This window comes from Cloeon dipterum, chromosome 1, assembly GCF_949628265.1.
Source record: "Cloeon dipterum chromosome 1, ieCloDipt1.1, whole genome shotgun sequence".
Classification (NCBI taxonomy): domain Eukaryota; kingdom Metazoa; phylum Arthropoda; class Insecta; order Ephemeroptera; family Baetidae; genus Cloeon; species Cloeon dipterum.
Window position 1 is genome coordinate 22,417,220 of NC_088786.1, and position 17,480 is coordinate 22,434,699.

The 17,480-nt window shown below is 39.2% G+C and overlaps 2 protein-coding genes across 2 annotated transcripts; both read left to right on the top strand.

The window, feature by feature from the left end:
* The first annotated feature begins 751 nt into the window (after window positions 1–751).
* E(Pc) (Enhancer of Polycomb) lies at window positions 752–6,074 on the top strand. The gene is made up of 11 exons (XM_065488541.1): window positions 752–1,160; window positions 1,545–1,683; window positions 1,739–1,839; window positions 1,898–2,038; window positions 2,099–2,358; window positions 2,412–2,562; window positions 2,626–2,865; window positions 3,264–3,415; window positions 3,473–4,119; window positions 4,984–5,134; window positions 5,195–6,074. The coding sequence occupies exons 1-11, from the start codon at window positions 1,008–1,010 to the stop codon at window positions 5,295–5,297; spliced, it is 2,238 nt and encodes a 745-aa protein (XP_065344613.1). The 5' UTR covers window positions 752–1,007; the 3' UTR covers window positions 5,298–6,074.
* A 552-nt stretch (window positions 6,075–6,626) lies between these two features.
* Window positions 6,627–17,446, top strand: LOC135934513 (beta-1,3-galactosyltransferase 1-like). Its single transcript, XM_065476330.1, has 5 exons — window positions 6,627–6,947; window positions 8,837–9,059; window positions 11,830–12,015; window positions 12,801–13,239; window positions 15,490–17,446. Exons 1-5 carry the CDS (start codon window positions 6,774–6,776, stop codon window positions 15,875–15,877), a joined length of 1,410 nt encoding a protein of 469 aa, XP_065332402.1. The 5' UTR covers window positions 6,627–6,773; the 3' UTR covers window positions 15,878–17,446.
* Window positions 17,447–17,480: the final 34 nt, after the last annotated feature.

Below are 17,480 nucleotides of genomic sequence, written 5' to 3' on the forward strand. Positions count from 1 at the left end.
TGGGCCCGAGCTCCTCTGTGGCCACTCGGGGCTTTATTTTACCCACTTGGAGGTGTTATTAGGACCCGGTGAGAGCTCATAGCCCATGGGATGTGCTGAGCAGAGCAGGTTAACAAAAAAGCAATGTTTCCAATTTCGGAAAAAATACATACGTTCACTCATCGAGATTGGTTACGCGTGATAGAAAACAATTAAATAATAATAGGAATAATAGAGCATTTTTTAAATTTTTAATATTTTGGACCTCTGATAGAATGGTGTAACCAGAGCAATCTTTATATAATTTGACGTTTTTATTAAATATCTTAAATACAATAATACTCGCGTTCTAAAATAATGATTTAGCTCGCAAAAATAATCTAATCTTATTTTGCAATGAACAGCACTAATAATTGAAATATAATCAAAATTTAAAACCCTTATTTGCAGTCAAAGGTTATGTTAAAAAATAGGGATTTTTAACTTTGGATCAGAGGAAGCTGTTTATTGAGATATCAATGCTCAAGTTGTGTGTGGAATCTCCCGCCACATTTTTTAAATCGATTTGGCGCCATAGCTCATAATTGAAGATTGTGTAAAATTTTTACGAATAAGAAGTTTTGAAGACCTTGAAATAAAATATTAAACTAAAAATAATTTTTAAAATTGTTTTGATTCAATATTTATGGCATATAATTGTTTTTTTAAGTCTCCGACTTAACATAGTGCTTGTTATGACTCGGGGCCAACGCACGTCGAAAAGCTTCCCGCGCGCCGCAAATGCATTTTCGGTGAATCAAGATGGTCTTAAATCGCCAAGATGGCGATGAGTCTAAGGAGTCACAGTTTGTTGTTTGCATGCGGTTTTTTCTAATTGTTAACTGAGTGCACGCTAATTGTCATCATGGGTAGAAACTAGAGTCTTCAGAGTTTAAGTTCGACCAGGGCGAGGACCCTTAGTGGCCGCTTGAACAAGCCCCTGTGCCCTTTTTCGCGGCGTTTGGTGTGTGCATAGCCTGTCAACAACCATGAACAAGCTCTCATTTCGAGCCAGGGCGCTCGACGCCTCGAAGCCCATGCCCATTTACATGTCGGAGGAATTGCCTGATCTCCCGGAGTATTCGGCGATCAATCGAGCAGTCCCTCAAATGCCGAGTGGAATGGAAAAAGAGGAAGAATGTGTAAGTTTTTGGCTTTTTTCGGTAGCGTGCTCGGGCGGCCATATTAGATTGGCGCCATATTCAAAAATTTTGAATTTCGACTTGGACTCTTAACAAATTTTCAGTTTATTTGGTCTTGTCAACTGAAATTTACCAAGCTATTGCTGAAATATAATATTTCCCAATTTTTTCCACAAATTTTCTAAACGCTACAATTCCTAGTTTTCTCGTTATGAGAAAGTCCAAGTTTGGCTTATGACTTCCCTATCCAAAAAATAAAATAATATTTTACTAAATTCATCTGATTCTCTCAAGTTATATTTAGTTGTAAAGTCCAATTTTTCATTGATTCAAGATTCCTAAAATATTTCAATGAGAGCTCCCTAATCAAATCTCATTTTACAGGAACATCATCTTCAAAGGGCAATTTGCACAGGCATCATCATACCCACACCTGAAGTTTACGACCTTGTTGAAGATGCTGATTACGATATGTTGTATCCGGCAGACTATAAAATGCCTAAACAACTTATTCATATGCAACGTAAATGCGAAAACTGCTTAGTATCAAAACATTGTTATCATACTGTTAACCATAGCATTCCTTATTGACCAAGAAGTCCCTGAATATGACATGGATTCAGATGATGAAGCGTGGATTAGAGAGCAGTCCAAAAAGATGGACATCAACCCCTTAAAGGTAGATTTGGCATATTTGATTCATTTGGGTTCGCTCATATAACGTCTCTTCCGCAAAGTTTGAGGAGATGATGGACCGTCTTGAAAAGGGCTGTGGCCAGACCGTTTTGGAACTGAATGAAGCTAAAACGTTGCTCAAGGAGGATGACGACCTCACTGTAGCTGTTTATGATTATTGGTTGACGAAACGTCTAAACACAGTAAAGTTTCCACTAAATCTCCGAGAGCCATAAATCATTGACCTTGAAATTTTTTTAAAGCAACATCCCCTGATCCCACAAGTCAAGACAGAGTCACGAGCGCCCACCACAGCCACTAACAACCCCTACCTGGCCTTTAGGCGAAGAACAGAAAAAATGCAAACAAGGAAAAATAGGAAAAACGATGAAGCTTCATATGAAAAAATGCTCAAGCTGAGGCGGGACCTGTACCGTGCAATCACTCTCCTTGAACTTGTAAAGCGTCGTGAAAAGTACAAACGGGAAAATCTTCAACTTGCCATAGAAATCTACGAGAAGAGGTAATATAGAGCTGACTATTGAAGCCATCATTTAATTTGTCTCATCCTTTCAGATACCAAGCGCAAGATTTTTCAGGATCCATTGTGAATGAATTAAGTGCCGCAAAGCCGCCAAGGCCAGCGTTTACTCAACTATACAACCACTTAAATCACAATTGGGTGCATAAAATGCCGCCTCCCAAAGTAAGCCCTGTAGCTGCCAAGGTGAGTCATTGACGCTCCTGTTTTTTATCGTGACATTTTTTTAACTGTCTTTGTCTTTTACAGGAGGACATAAACTCGAGAAAAGAAAAGCGACAGTATAAAAAACGTAAACATAGGTCAGGGCAAGGCTCTGCAAATTTGAATCGAGGCAGTGCTTTGTTGGAGAGCTCCGCTATGCCAGTGAGCTCAGAAGATGACAGCTTTGAGCCTTTGGGCGGACTAGCTTCCGATACTGAAGAGGATGCAGATTCTGATGGACCGTTTACGTTCAGACGCAGGAAGAATTGCGACAGCTTCCTTGCTGTGAGTGCTAGTTGTAGCTGTATGGGTGCTAATTGGCTATTCATATTCAGCAGTAGTCGTCCCGTTTTCACTGATGGCACATCTTGTAGAATAAACTTACCTGCCATTTTGAGGCCCACATTTTGCATTTTTTTTCTTAAGTCAATCTGACTAACAATCTACAAACTTAGCTGGATAAAAATTCCCTTGTAAAACTCAATTTATATTCTTGTTGCAACATTTTGTTGAAAAATATTCAGGCAATAGTTGGTAAATATTAAAATATTCGTGAGATGGCAATGCTGAGATGATGTTTACCAAATTAATTCAGGGAAGGTTGACTTGTGTGCATTATTTGAACCATTTCAATGAAGAAATTTAGGCGTAATTTTGCACTGAATTCAATTTTCTTGCTCTAGCCAAAACCCCTTGGTCAAGGAAATTGGCCGTGGACAAGCAAAGAGGACGGTGGAGATGCAGATGTTAAATATAGGTACACACTGGCTTCAATTCGACGTCCAAAGCCTATGACTGTCGGCTTCGTGAGACGAAGATTGGGTCGAGGCGGAAGGTAGCATACACCACCACCCGAATCCATCAATTTTGACTAACAAGGTCCACTTCCCAGAGTAATACTGGATAGGGCAAGCACGTCGCTGGACGACTACTGGTCCACCCTCGATTTCACTGTTTTCGACTCGGCAGCGCCGAAAGTGGCAGCGTCGGTTGAAACGCCCCAGGCAGCCGCGGTTGCCGCCCCTCCTGCTTCGCCAGGGCCCTCAACGGCACTACCTCCTCCAACAGCAGCAGCTGCCGCAGCTTCGGTGCCAAGTTCTCCTTCCAAAGCGTTCACATTGACGGCACCGCCGCTCCCTTCACCGTTGACAGACAAGACAGACGCACAGTTGCTGGGCGAACTAACCTCCGACTGGCTCCACTTTCATCCTGTCTACAATTTCGGTGACGAGTTTAGTGACTGTCAATTGCCGTTCGAAGAGTTGGACGTTGAGGAACCAGACTTTGAAACAGCACCGTCGCAGCTTGAGCCAAGTGTCGACTTTGATTCTTCTGTATGGTCGTCGTCTAAGTTCACAGTGATTGATGCTTCAAGTTATGTTCCTCCCAAGCCCGTTTCACCCATTCCATCAACATCAACTGTCGTTTTACCGCCGCCGCCCGCTCCACCTCCGCTCAAGACTCAACGACTAGCTCTGAAGGATCGAATTTACCAGTTGCAAAATAATCGGGGCACCACTCCGAATGGGCCTCACAGTGGTTAGTGAATTTCCTTACTTACTTTTTCAATATTTTTTAAATTGTGGAAGTGCAGCTGTTCAGCTGTTTAGGAGAATTGTAGGACAATGCATCCGTGACAGCTCATTGAAATTTGTTTTAATTATTGATTTTTAATGTGCTCTCGCAGGGCGTCATCATTTACAAGTTTTAATTCAATCTATAATATAGAGGAGTGCTCTAGTTATACTCAAATTCTCTTTGTAATGGGTCCATTTGTTGTTCATTGGATTCATTCACATTGCAAAATAAGCAAGAGACAAAATTTAAAGTGTAGGCATCAACTGCAAATACTGCAAATACCGTAAGAATGCTCAATGAACACGAAAGAAAACGGTTGCCATTTAAATTTTAGCCTTGTATTATTCTTGTAATTATTGGCAGACCATGATTGTAAAATAATGTAATTTAAGTTACTAAAGAGAAATTGAAGACTTCATAATTGATGGGGGTTCTGGTGGTTTCTAAATTTTCCTAGAATTATTCATAAATAAACAGTTCCTCTTTGATTTCTGCATGTGTTTCACTGATTCAAGTGTCTGGTCGCATAGTCTTACAACCACCATAAACTAAAATTGCCCCTTAAGCGTGCTTTCAACGAATGGAAAAGATTGAGCTCACGGCAACGAGAGGGCACATTGAGGAGATCTTATTAAGCCCATAATATTTAAGGAATTTTTCAACTACATCTGAGGCGAGAGATTAGTCCTACTTTGTCAGTAATGTCAGGCTAGCGTGTTTGACCGCTTTACAAAAGGTACAAGCTTTTATATTTACGCCTTTCTGTAAAACTTTATAATAAGGTGTATTGAGCATAATCACTGATGGAAATATTCATGTTTTCAGTTAAAGCTGCAACTGGGATCCCTCAGCCAAATAACACGAGCAGCCCTGCAGCAATCACGGCACTTTCACCCCTCACCCCTTCTTGGACCTCTGACGCCCCCACCTCTTCACGACTGACAAAGCCGGTTCAGCCATCATCTACTGCAGAACCGTTAGTTGCTTCGGCGAATATTAAAGGGAAGACTTTGTTACACGTGCTATTTCATTTCAGGGCACTCCCTGGAGAAGGTGGTGCGGAGATGAAGAAGGAATCACAAATTCCTGACGATCAGTCTGTAGACGCGATTTTAAGACATGTCATGGAGGTCACATGATAGTAGCCCCCCGGAAAGCGTACTTTGAATTGGTAAAAACTCCTGCAGGCTTTTTTGATGTCATCATTGAGAGAGGCTCGACAAACACTGCTTTAGAACTGGTGCCGGCCTCTATTTCTGACTACGAATTCAAATAAGCTTTAAGACAGTTACATGATGTATAAAAAACAAACAAAAAATAATTAACTCTCTGTGATAATGTATAGTGTAAGCCTGGAGATCTTTGCCACCAAAATCTTTGTTGTCTTTTTGTTCTTGTAATAGACCTTGTGTGCATTTAATGATTGCAGTAGCCAAAATTTTAAATTGTATCAATCTCAATGTTTTATCCCACTGTACTCTCCATGATGATAATGTCATATAGTGGGTATTGAAAATAGCCCTCCATGTGGGTAAATTGTAAAACATGTATGTCTCACACAATATGATATTCTCGTGTATACAAGTAACTAAAACTAAAAATGGCTCATAATTACACAGTAGAATACCTGCAGGAGAGTCCTCAATTTTTTTGTGTATGGACATTCAAAATCATCCTAATTTGATCTGGTGCTACTTAATTGACAACTTGAATAAATCGGGCGCCGCCACTTCAACTGTTAAACGTGAGAAGACTTCAGTCAGTGAAAATGGGAGCGAATACGTGCTTTTTTATAAATGAATTTAAACGGACTGTAAATATTGTATCGAAACGAAAGAATGCGGAGTTAACTTTCGGTTGTAACATAAAAAGCTTTTTAAGTGAATAGAAATTTCAAAGTCTTCAATGTGAAACAAGTGTGCACTTTTTATTTTATGAAATTCCTTCTTTAAATAATTTTTATCTGTAATAACTTTACAAGAAATAATAGTGTTCTGCATTCAATTAATGACAGTGGCTTTTTGTCATGTATTGCTTTTATTGACTTGCTTCCGCCCACAGGAGTGAAAACGACAGTGAGATACAATATCTCTCAGCACAAAGGGCGGAAGTAGATTTCCACGAGATAGTCCCGGATCATGGCTATGTGCCAAAAATTGACCATGGCTTAGCAAGTGAATAACGTTGTGGGGTGAGGGCGAGTGCAGATAAAAGGCAGGCTTCACAGCACTCAGCCCAGCGCAGCCAATGCAGATAGATGTAAGCAAAGAAAATGTTGCCAACATAGGGAAACAAATATCGTAAAGTTTCGACGTAAGGGCGACTCAAAAATTGCATTAATATCTAAAAAAAGTCAAATAGTAAAATTTGAATATGTATGAACTTTCTTTTCAAAAAATTTGAAATTCCTAGGAAAATGAACCGAACTTGTTTTTTCACTCCGTCTGTTGGCAGCAATGGATAACGAAAATGGCGTTCTAAGCAAATTTAAAGAGTGACCACTGCAGCTCATCACAGCTCAAATGCGACACTGCAGTGTCCGGAGTGATCGCAACTGCATATGAACATGCGTTCCACGACGGTGAAGAGCCGTAAGAAAAAGGCATCGCGTTTTGATGAGTGACGACGATGCCGTACCTCAACGCCGGCTGAAAACAACCAGCCTGCATAGGGTAGCGCGAGCCGCGGCCTCCCCGAGGAACGTCGACCCACCTGAGCCGTCACCCTTGCTCACTCCTTACCAGCTTCCCGCCCTCAGGAAGAACAAGCCACCCCGATACAAACACTGGGTGAGGCTTATTTTCAATAAAACGCTTAGCTTTCAAGATCATGTTGAAATCAATTCTTAGCTGTGCGAAAATAGAACATAAAATCCCTTATGAAACGTGTAGAATTTCCCTTTGGCAAATTTTTGTGCTGCGAATATTTAAATTTACGCGTCTTTTGGTTAAATTAGGACAGTAGTTTCATCAGCTTAACGTAACGTGAATTTTTTTTACCTTAATTCCATTAAAAAAATACATGCATCTATGTATTACTGAAATATTAATTTTTGAAAAAATGAAATATTTGAATTTTTTTTATTTCAAATTTTCAAAACACCAAATGACTGAGTGAAGTCTTCAAAACGTTTAATATTATTTCCTTAAATAATGTTTGTGTTCTCGGTGTGAATTGATTCTGCAATGTTGTCATAAATGATGCTAGATAATAAGATAATATAGCCACGGTGTGAGTTGTGATCGATTGGAGCTTGAAATGCAACCGTCAAGTCATTGAGCACACACATAAATTGATCGGCTCAATTAAATGGCAATTGATGTCAGTTAAGACTCACACGCGACTTGCAATTTGCATGTTTGTGTATTGTGTGGCGTCAGGCAAATCGAATTTAGCGACTAGTTAGTTGCAAATATATGCGCGCAGCCAATTTGTCTATTCGTGTGGTGGCTTTCACGACACGCATTTTATGGGTCGGTCATTTAGATAATGCATCTGGTTCGGAGTTGTTGCTGCTATTCGTGTGTCCTTTAATAATTATTACTTTTTTATCCATTCCGTGAGGCCTAAAATCAAATAAAATACCCCGAAATATCTCCTTGAAAACTGAAAGTCTACTTTCGAATTTATGGCTGCATTTTGAGTTAAATGGCATATTTGACTGCCTCAGCTCTAGTCGTGATTATATAAGTAAACATTTACTTTCAACATACCAGCATCATAATATATATTGCTCTACCTCCAGTGTGTGAAAAGTGCATTTATCGAGTTCATCATCTCTAGATAGCAACATCGTCTAGTGCATGTTGGTCGCTTCTTCTTCTTCTCTCCTTGGGTGTTCAGTTTGGCTGCTTTCAGGTGCGAGAGATTTCTGCTTTTCCAATTTGTTCGATATGCTTTTTTTCGTTTAGCAGAGAAGCGTTTCAATTTTATACAAATGATAAAGCTTCTGTAGATCACCGTTTTCTTGATCGTCTTACTTCCTAAATCGGCTTATTGCATTTTAAGAAAAGTAGAGGCAATTAACCCACACACAACATAGATATCCTCCAATCTGTTATTCTATTCCTACGACATGGTATCAGTATTTTAAGCACTTTTTGTTCCTGGTCTCTAATGATATTCCTTATTGCAACTTTATCAGATTAGATTAAATATTTTTCATATATTTATTTGAATAACAGCAAACCCGATAATTTTGAGCCGAATTTCCTCAAACATTCAAACGGCAGGCTGGGAAATTTTAAGCTTTTTCCTTAGTTTTAGTTAGTTTTCATGTAAAAGTAACAATTATTTTACACAAATTTTCTGTTAAGTTTTGCTTTAATTATTACTACAAGCAGTATTTACTCAAGAATCTGTCCCAACAATTCGTTATGAAAATATGTTTTGAGAATGAAGCCATGCTAAAAATTGAAGTTTAAACATTCATAGTCAGCCACCCAAAACAGTTTTCCTGATCTCCGTAAATTTGTCAATGCTGCATGTACTCATTGACTTTTAGGTGGTAAAAAATCCGTGCTGGAATCGTTTGAAGAGAACCTTTTGCGAATGAAAGCATGATATTCGATTGTGTGCGTGACGGCGGCGGCTCAAAGGCAGCCAACCGCCTTGAATCAATATGCAGAGTCGCACTGTGATTTCCTTTGCTTGACATCTGCCTTTGTTATGTCCACAGATGGGTCGGGCGTACTCGCGGGGCCAAATCTACTCGGCCCTGCTGGTGGACAAGTGCAATAACGTCAACGGGCTGGCGGATGACACGAGACTGCTGCTGGCCGACGACGACGAGTACGCCGTCGGGCCGAGACGGTCGCCCATCTTCGCTGTCTGCTGCATCTTCCTCTTCCTACTCGCGCTACTATACATCCCCGTCTACTACCACGTCCAGGTTCGAGAGGGTAAGTTGACTCGCCTCTCCATTGTTTTGTTTCCATTTCCAAGCTCCCTGTGTCACGTTGGTTTTCGTTTTGTCCGCCAACATAAAATTGTGATGCAGCTTCTGGGGTGGTGGCTGCCTGCTTTTTTCTGGAGGAAGCCACAGGGGGATCGGTTTCATTTTTCATCACTGCTGGTTGTGGGATCGTGTTGCCTCTTTCTTTTTTTTATAACGTTGCAGCTGCTGCGTCCCGATTCATGCCTCAGTCAGCCATCCGCGCTCAGTTGATCCCATAATGGAATTGCTTGGAGCCACGTTCTACTCCTTTTTGCATTATTTCGTGTTTCCATTCCATATCCATTAACTTAAGGCTGTCTTTGCAACAATTTTGCATGTTGTATGTGCTGCGATTCTTCATAAATCTTCGTGAATATTGAGAAAAAATTTTCCTATTGTAACATTTTTGTTACGCAAAAATTACTTTATCCCCCATATTATGAAACAGCGCAATAAATCGAGGTTGCATGTTTTTCTTTTGTTCATTTACAAAACTTTATATAATTAAGCAAAAAAAAAAAGGCAAAAAAGTCTTGAATTATTTTTCTTTTTTTTCTTTTTCTACCCTTTTTTATTTCTAGAGCACAAAAAAAACTCTGAATGATATACTTTTTCGAGCCTGCTTAATCAGCAGATTTATATTTTAGACAGTCAAGCAGCACATTCACACTGTTTCCTAGGCGCTAGACGCGTTTATCAACGGCCTATGTGATTTAAACTGAAATTAATGGAAGAAAGAAGCTAATAATGAAACGATTACAAAAATGCTAATTGAGGTAATATTTTGGACATGTTGCATTCTGACATTCAAAATGTTTAGTAACATCTGAGCACTTAAAATAATATATAACGGACGTGGATAGTGTTATGTTGCGTCACTTATTGTTAGTTACCAAAAAAGTGTCTCTGGCGGTGAGTGATGGAATCCTTACATTCCTTAATTACGGTGAACGCAAAGTTGGGCAAAATTTTGGTATGTATTGCAAATTAAGACTGAAGGATTTTGTTAACCTCAAGTTCCCCAGAAATTTTTCACTTTAATCTTTTTTTACGATTTTATCTTGGTTAATCCTTTTTAATTAAATTTTTGTGTGAGTCTGTAGATATTTCAAAAATGAAACGGTTGAGTATGCGAATATATATGTAAGGCGTATGCCTTCCCGCATGAGCAAGCGACACGATATTAGACATTAACACATGAATTACGACACTAGCAAATAGTTACTCTCACTGTGTACAAAGCATTAAAACTGTGTTACGTGTGAGCAGCAATATTTACACTCCCTTGCTGGCGGGCATCGATTTTCAACGTGAACAAAGAATAGCTCATAATTGCTCCGATTTGCTTAGAACAGGTTGTGGAATCTGAAGCCGTAGAATCTGAGAATCACGCCATATATTTTTTGTTTGTGGCTTTCAGGCTTTTGGGGCGAATTTTGGAGCCGCGGTTCCGTTCGTGCTCATCGTAAAGCTGGACCCCAAGTTAAGTATTTCTAGCTGCCGCCGAACAAATGCATTGCCGCTGCTGCCGATTTCTCACTCAGCTCAGAACACCATCATATAATTCGCCCTTCTTTGTGTGCGTGCGTGTGACTGTGTTTGGTGGTTGGAGCAAAATGCATTATTTGTGCGTGGCGTGTTCGCCTTCTCTCTTGCTCTCTGCTCTTTTTCTCATCTGCTACCGTTTGCTGTTGTTGGCAAAATCAAGTTAGTAATCCACTCTCACCTGGGTGTGCTTGCTAGTTTGTGATGCGTGCACCTGAAGACGCTCGATTCGCGATCATTGATTTCGCCAACAAACTCATTAATTCGCGTCCGGTGGCAGGAAATCGATTCTATTGTATTCTGATTGCAGGTGGCTTCTCGACTCTGACTTTCAAACTTGGATTATACATTGTTGCTGTACTTAATATGTGTTGGACATTTCAGCCACTCAAAGAGTTTATCTGTCTGCTCATACTGAATACTAATTTGAAATTAATAATGTTGGTAGAATTACAGTTTTTAAAAATTAACTACCAGATCTTAAAGTGGTGTAAAAATCCGAAGCTTTAAAATTGTATTTTTTATAAACGCAAAAAATAATGATATTATATTTAAATCGCGATTAAAAACCTCATAATCCATCGTACTTAAATATAGATCATAGAAATGACTTGACATAGATTTAGAGATTTTGCAAGACTGGACGAAACTTAGACATTTCTAGGTGTTGACGAACCTTTCCTTATTTTACATTTCACCTAACAGATCACTAAAATAGCGAAACACAACATGCATCGTCATTAGGGAATGACGATGCTCGAGCTCGATGGACGAACTCGATGCTTTCCCTTTTTTCCCTTTCCTGCTTCACTTGTCCTTTCATAGCCACACAATCGATTTTCACTGTAATTTTTCTCACTGCAGCATGTCACTGACACAAACTTTTTCCATCGATTTCGCAGGCATTTTAACGTGACAAAATGTGTTTTGGTGTCGTTTCCCCCCACTTGTTTTGCCACACTTACTTTTCCACATGTTTTAAATTCTTTTTCGGCGTGCGGGTTCAAACACATTTTGCGTGTTTATCGCACTGGTGTCGGCACTTAAACTATTAGCGCTCTCATTTCTCTCGCCCCCGCCCGCTGATTTATCTTTGCCAACGCTCTGTAAATATACAAACTAGTTTATTTTTCATAACGTCGTCTGCTGGCATATGGAGCTAATTTTCCTGTTTTTCCTCGACTCCGCAGCTCCCGTCGCCGGTTGGGAACGCAACTCGAGCCGCAACCTGCGCGAGTACGTCCAGCCGGACAATCTGACTGCCATTATAGAACAACCCTCGATATGTGCCTCCAGCGGACCCATTCTCTTGCTGGTTATCGTCTGCTCCAGCGTCGACAACTTTGACGCGCGCCTCGCCATCCGAGAAACATGGGGTACGAATGGATCACTTACCAAGTGCGGCTTATTATGCAGCTGCGAGGAAATTTACTTTCGCCATTTAAATGCATGAGTCGTCGCGACAGATCAAAACCGACTGAATTATCATATGCATGCCACTCCAGTTCACTGACCTACAGCCCTCTCGCCAAAGAGGAAAAATTGAATTTCCAGCTCAAGACTCTAACTGGCCATTTGCTGATTTACTTGCAAATAATATGCATACATATTTCTTGAAACTAATTATAAGAAATATTCTCAATGGCTTTACTATGTGTTGAGCGACTAAAAGTGAACAAATGATGAGATTATAAAATACCTCGCACGTTCTCACGCACAAAATAAGCTGTTCTGGCCGGCTACTCAGGTCTGATCAGCAGTATTTAACCTGCGAAACAAAATCCGTATACCACAAAATGATATTCAGATGACTGTCAATCCCTATGGCCATTGAAAACGGGGGACCGCAAGAAACAAAGCTTAACTCATTGTCCCTGTAACACAACTTTGCCTGCAAAAACACACAAATCCAAAATTCCATCATTTTTTTTAAAGCAATTTCAAAGATTCATACTTAACGGAAAATCTCCATCAATTTTTTAACTAATGAAAAATTACTCATTAACAAAATTGTACTTGATCAGTTAGTACCTGTCCATACTGTTGTAAGTATTAATTTTTCGATTTCCAATGAAGTTCACTGCTGAATTCTTATTGAATAAAACAAAAAATGTTGCTTTCCTAATTCCCAGTCATTTGCAACTCCCGTGTCTCTTTCTAGGCTCGCCAGCCAACGTGAGCGATGAGACGCTGCGATTGGCCTTTCTGCTTGGCGACACGGAGTCGCTCGAGCTGCAGAACAAGGTGGAAGCAGAGAGCGGCAAGTACGGCGACATCATTCAAGAAGGCTTCCTCGACACCTACAACAACCTGACCCTCAAGTCAGTGATGCTGCTGAAGTGGGTGCGTTCGCACTGCCGACACGCGCAGTATGTGATGAAGACGGACGACGACATGTACGTTAATCTGCCCAAGTTGATCACCTACCTCCAAGAGGACCTGGCCAAATTCCGTCCCCGCATCGCGAAACCCACTGCTGTCGAGCTTCCTGCCACCACCTTGACAAGCTCTCTGCCAGATTTTGCAGACTCGCTTAGTGAGTTGCTCGTCGGAACTCTAATTTGCAACGCGCAGCCCATCTCCAACGCCCGAAGCAAGTGGTAAGTTGTTTAGTTTCATATTCTGCAGGACAACTTTGCCAAGTTTTAGACAAGTAATCAAATACTAAATAATCAATATAAAGAGAATGATCTAGTTATTGTATTAGCAGATTGAAGTATTTGAACATACTGCGTTCATGTCAAATTGAAGCTTAATTCCAATTTAAAAATTCATGAACTGATTAAGAATGACATCAAAAAACAGTTTAAGTTGGAACCATAAGTTTTTTTTGTCTATTTACTTTAAATTGAAAGGTCAGGTTTAGAAAAATTAAATAAACTATTCAGAGATACGAATTTTGTTGAGTAAAAAGAAGATAGTGACCGCTGTCAAAAAAAGGAAAGAAAAACAAAATCAATTGGACAGGGTTGACGACTGACGCCAAAGAGGCTGCTGGCTGACTTCCATGATGCTCGCTTGCCTAAATAAAATATATCTTAACCATTCCTTAAACTAAACACGTGGTGAGAAGGACTTGGTTTGTGTTTACAGAGCCAGGTTTGCCGAAATTGAGAAAAATCAAGGGGTACAATTGATTATATATATGCTATTTGTATCTCTGCACAGTTAATTTAAACTGTCTACAACAAACAGAATATTTCCAGTTACATTTTAGGAATATTACTCAATTTGTTCTTACCATAATCTTGCGTACAATATATTTTCAACTTAGTATCAACACATTGAAACTTTTTAGTTCGTAAATTTAACAAATAATTTTCCATTACCGTGTCTAACAATAAAAATATGTAGAGTTTTTCATTAAATTTTTGTATATGCGTGACATATATGGTCTTGATAAGGATTAATTAATTTAAAAAAATAACCTTCAGAGCAAAATAATCACTGCACGGACCACTACTTGTGGCTGGTTTTATCATTTGAGGAAATGGCATAAATGTATTCGTTTATCACAGTATTTGAAAACGAGGTTTCAGTCGAGCAAGATATAAAATTGAAAACTAAAATTACAGACGGGACAGGCGTGTCGTGCTAGCATAGAAAAACGCTCTTGAAATTTCGGTTCTGATTTGGTTGACCTCTATGAACACAGGGTTGAATGAAGAGAATTTAAATGGCAGACTAGCCGTGAATTTACCAAATGCGTCACAACGTCAGTCTCTGGAAATGGTTATTTATTAGAGTAGCTAATCGGCAATGAATTATGTGTCTGACAATTTTTATAGGCAGTGCTCATTTTCAAAACTCGATTTTGGGAATTTAGCTTGATTTTAGCGAGATCAAATCAAAACTAGTAACGCTCTCAGGGGTTTTCAATTTTGCACTAGTTTTTTTTGCATAAAAACCAGCTGGAAAAAAACACTAGTTTTAGGGTTTTCCGTATTTTTCCAAAATTAACCCCAATAAGGTCACATTTCGCACCAAAAAAGTAAGAAATATTGTAAAATTACTATTAGTGTTAACATTTTTAGTCTGTTGGTGAAACCAGTGGCTTTTATACTGATTTCGTAAAAATCCCTATTATTGGTTTTGGCATGAAGCGATAGTAATAGTTTATCATACTTAAGTATCTAGCGAGTTTATCGGCTGTGGCAGGTGGCAGCAAGCATTGCTCCCCTGTGGCAGCCACCATAATGGTCATACACCGTGCGATTTTTTTTTTATCTTGAATACAAATGCAAGTGTTCCGGAAAAATGCGCAAAATTCCTGCAGAAAAAAAGCAACGCAGTGGGGTTTTCCGTAAAAATGCGGATTTTTGCTAACCCTGATACCACTAGAGGTTTGTTGAAAAATTGACATAAAAAGACTTCATCCTCATTTATGCAATGAGTTATTTTATAACTCGACCAGTTTTGGTGTCTCCATGTAGAGCCTTAATTTAAAAGGCGCGGTCGGTGTCAAAAATCAAAAGACCAGATACATTTAGACTATCAAATTTAGTTATTTCAAAATGCTGGATTTATAAAATGGATTTGATTTTGTGTGTTTCTTTACTGTCACAGTGAGATAATAAATTTAATTTCCGATTATTATTTTTTCAAATATGATAAAGGAGATTACAGTGAGTTTCGATGTAAGCAAGGGAAATTCTATCTAGAGGATACGCTCTTTTTCCTTTTACGTTTCACAAATTCACAAAAGATAATAATTAAAATGTATAATGTTAGAAGAAATGTAGTTTCATAACAGAAGAAATCTCTTCATTTGGTAATCTTCCATTAAATTTTCAACATGGTAGATTCTCCCATGACAGCGGGGGTAAATTGTTGTTAAATTCAAATTGCAGGTATGCTCCGAAGTACATGTTTGAAGGCCGGAGGTATCCAAAGTACTTGTCTGGCACAGGATACGTGATGTCGGCAAGGGTGGTAAAAAAGCTGTTTGACGCAGCGTTGCACACGCCGCTGTTCCACCTGGAAGACGTGTACATCACAGGTATCTGCTCGAAAGCAGCCAAAATCCGGCCGCACGACCACGGAGGCTTCAGCTACCAGAAGCGCAAGCTGGAGGCGTGCGCGTACCGCAACCAGCTGTTCACCAGCCATCACATGAACAGCACCGACCTGCGAACGGTGTGGGCCGCCGTGCAGGACCCCGGCCTCGTGTGTCCCAAAGTGGTGCCTACCGCCAAGAAACCCACCAAGAAGGGCAAGAAAGCCCCGATATGTGTTTGATACGTGAACATTTCAAGTGCCTGTAAAGCCAGAAAACTTACTTTTCACTACAGTTTAATGCGATTTTTGGATGATGCGTGTCAGCAGGTTCTGCATTTTGCAAAATTAATTTAACTGGTTAAATGAAGGGTTTGTGTGCACAAATAGCGTGGTGAATATTAACTAGCCTTACCGAGGCAGAAAGTCGACTGAAAAGAGGTTGTGCAATCGTACTCTAAATAAGGGAATGCCTCAATTATGATGTAGTAATTCACCATCATTAACTAAAGCTTAATTTCGTACCGTGACTTCAAGTGAGCAAAAATTGGCAACAATATTTAATCCCTGATCCATCTCAACAGCTCTAACTAGAAGTCACTTGAGGTATTTAGTTCTGCTACCATTGCCTGTTTCTTTTCACCTCAAATTTCGATTTCAGCCGCACATTGCTTCATTATTTATTGACTCCGGGTCACGATAACCCTTGAAGATTTGTTCCTAAGGTTCCTACTGAAGCAAAATCAGAATTTGTACTGGCTGATATGTCCAAATTTTGCTCGTGGATCTAGAAAACTTACTAATTTTACATCACACATTCTTCGATCCTGGCCTAATTGAAAGAGTGAAATGTAGCAAAAGAGCAGCCGATGAAGCCTGCTGATTCTCTTCCCGTTTAGAATCAAAGAGTATATAAGGAAAAGTGTGATTCACCAAGTAAATTGATAATAACTGATAGCAAGCCGCATTCCCTGTGAGGATTTTAGTTGTTTAACTCGGGCCTGGTGCTTTTGTCAGTATTTTCTAATATCTTGGACAGGCTGAAATTTTATTTTATCTTGCGTCAGTCACAACTTTTATCTTTCAAACTTGACGACAGTTGATATCAAAAAGAGCTGTTACCAAAATTGTTGATTTGTGTGCTAACATAGAGAATGCTATTACATGTTTTGTTGGAATTGCTGGTGCTGGTTCTGCAAGAAAGCTGAGGTGCTGGAACGAATAATATTGGAGTAGAATGTTTCTATGAAACACAAATACTATTTAGATCCAATTTTTGAAACATCAAATTTCATATGAGGTATGTTTAACTCAAAGCCCTGTAATCTCAATCAAAAAGTTATCTCTGTATTCGTATTTGTATCCTCGCCTAACTAGCATGCTAGAAGTAACTTATTATTTTATTATCAAAAGTACACTTCTTGGATCTTTGAAAAAGCGAGTCATAATATTATCTTTGCACTTAAATTAATAGAATGCTTTCAACGCATTTGACATAGTAATTAATTTTTTTTATTTTGATTCTTAAGTATAAAATCGACCATCTCCTAAGGTGCTAATTATTAGAATTATCCATAGATTCCACCCAAACTACTATTTTGAAGTGGCTCCACAAAATATTTGGTCTTTCAAGATGCCAACAATATTCCCTAATTAAAACATATTCTTTATTTAAAGGTAGTGCAAGAAGTCAGTTCAATTTTTGGATTTTAGTCAATTGTTAAGATTGTAATATTGTGATAAATGAAAGGTTTCTTTAATTATATAATGCGAGATGAAGTATTATAATAAAATGAGAAATTCCAAACATAATTGCAGTCGTTTTCTTCCTCAGGAAAGCAAACAA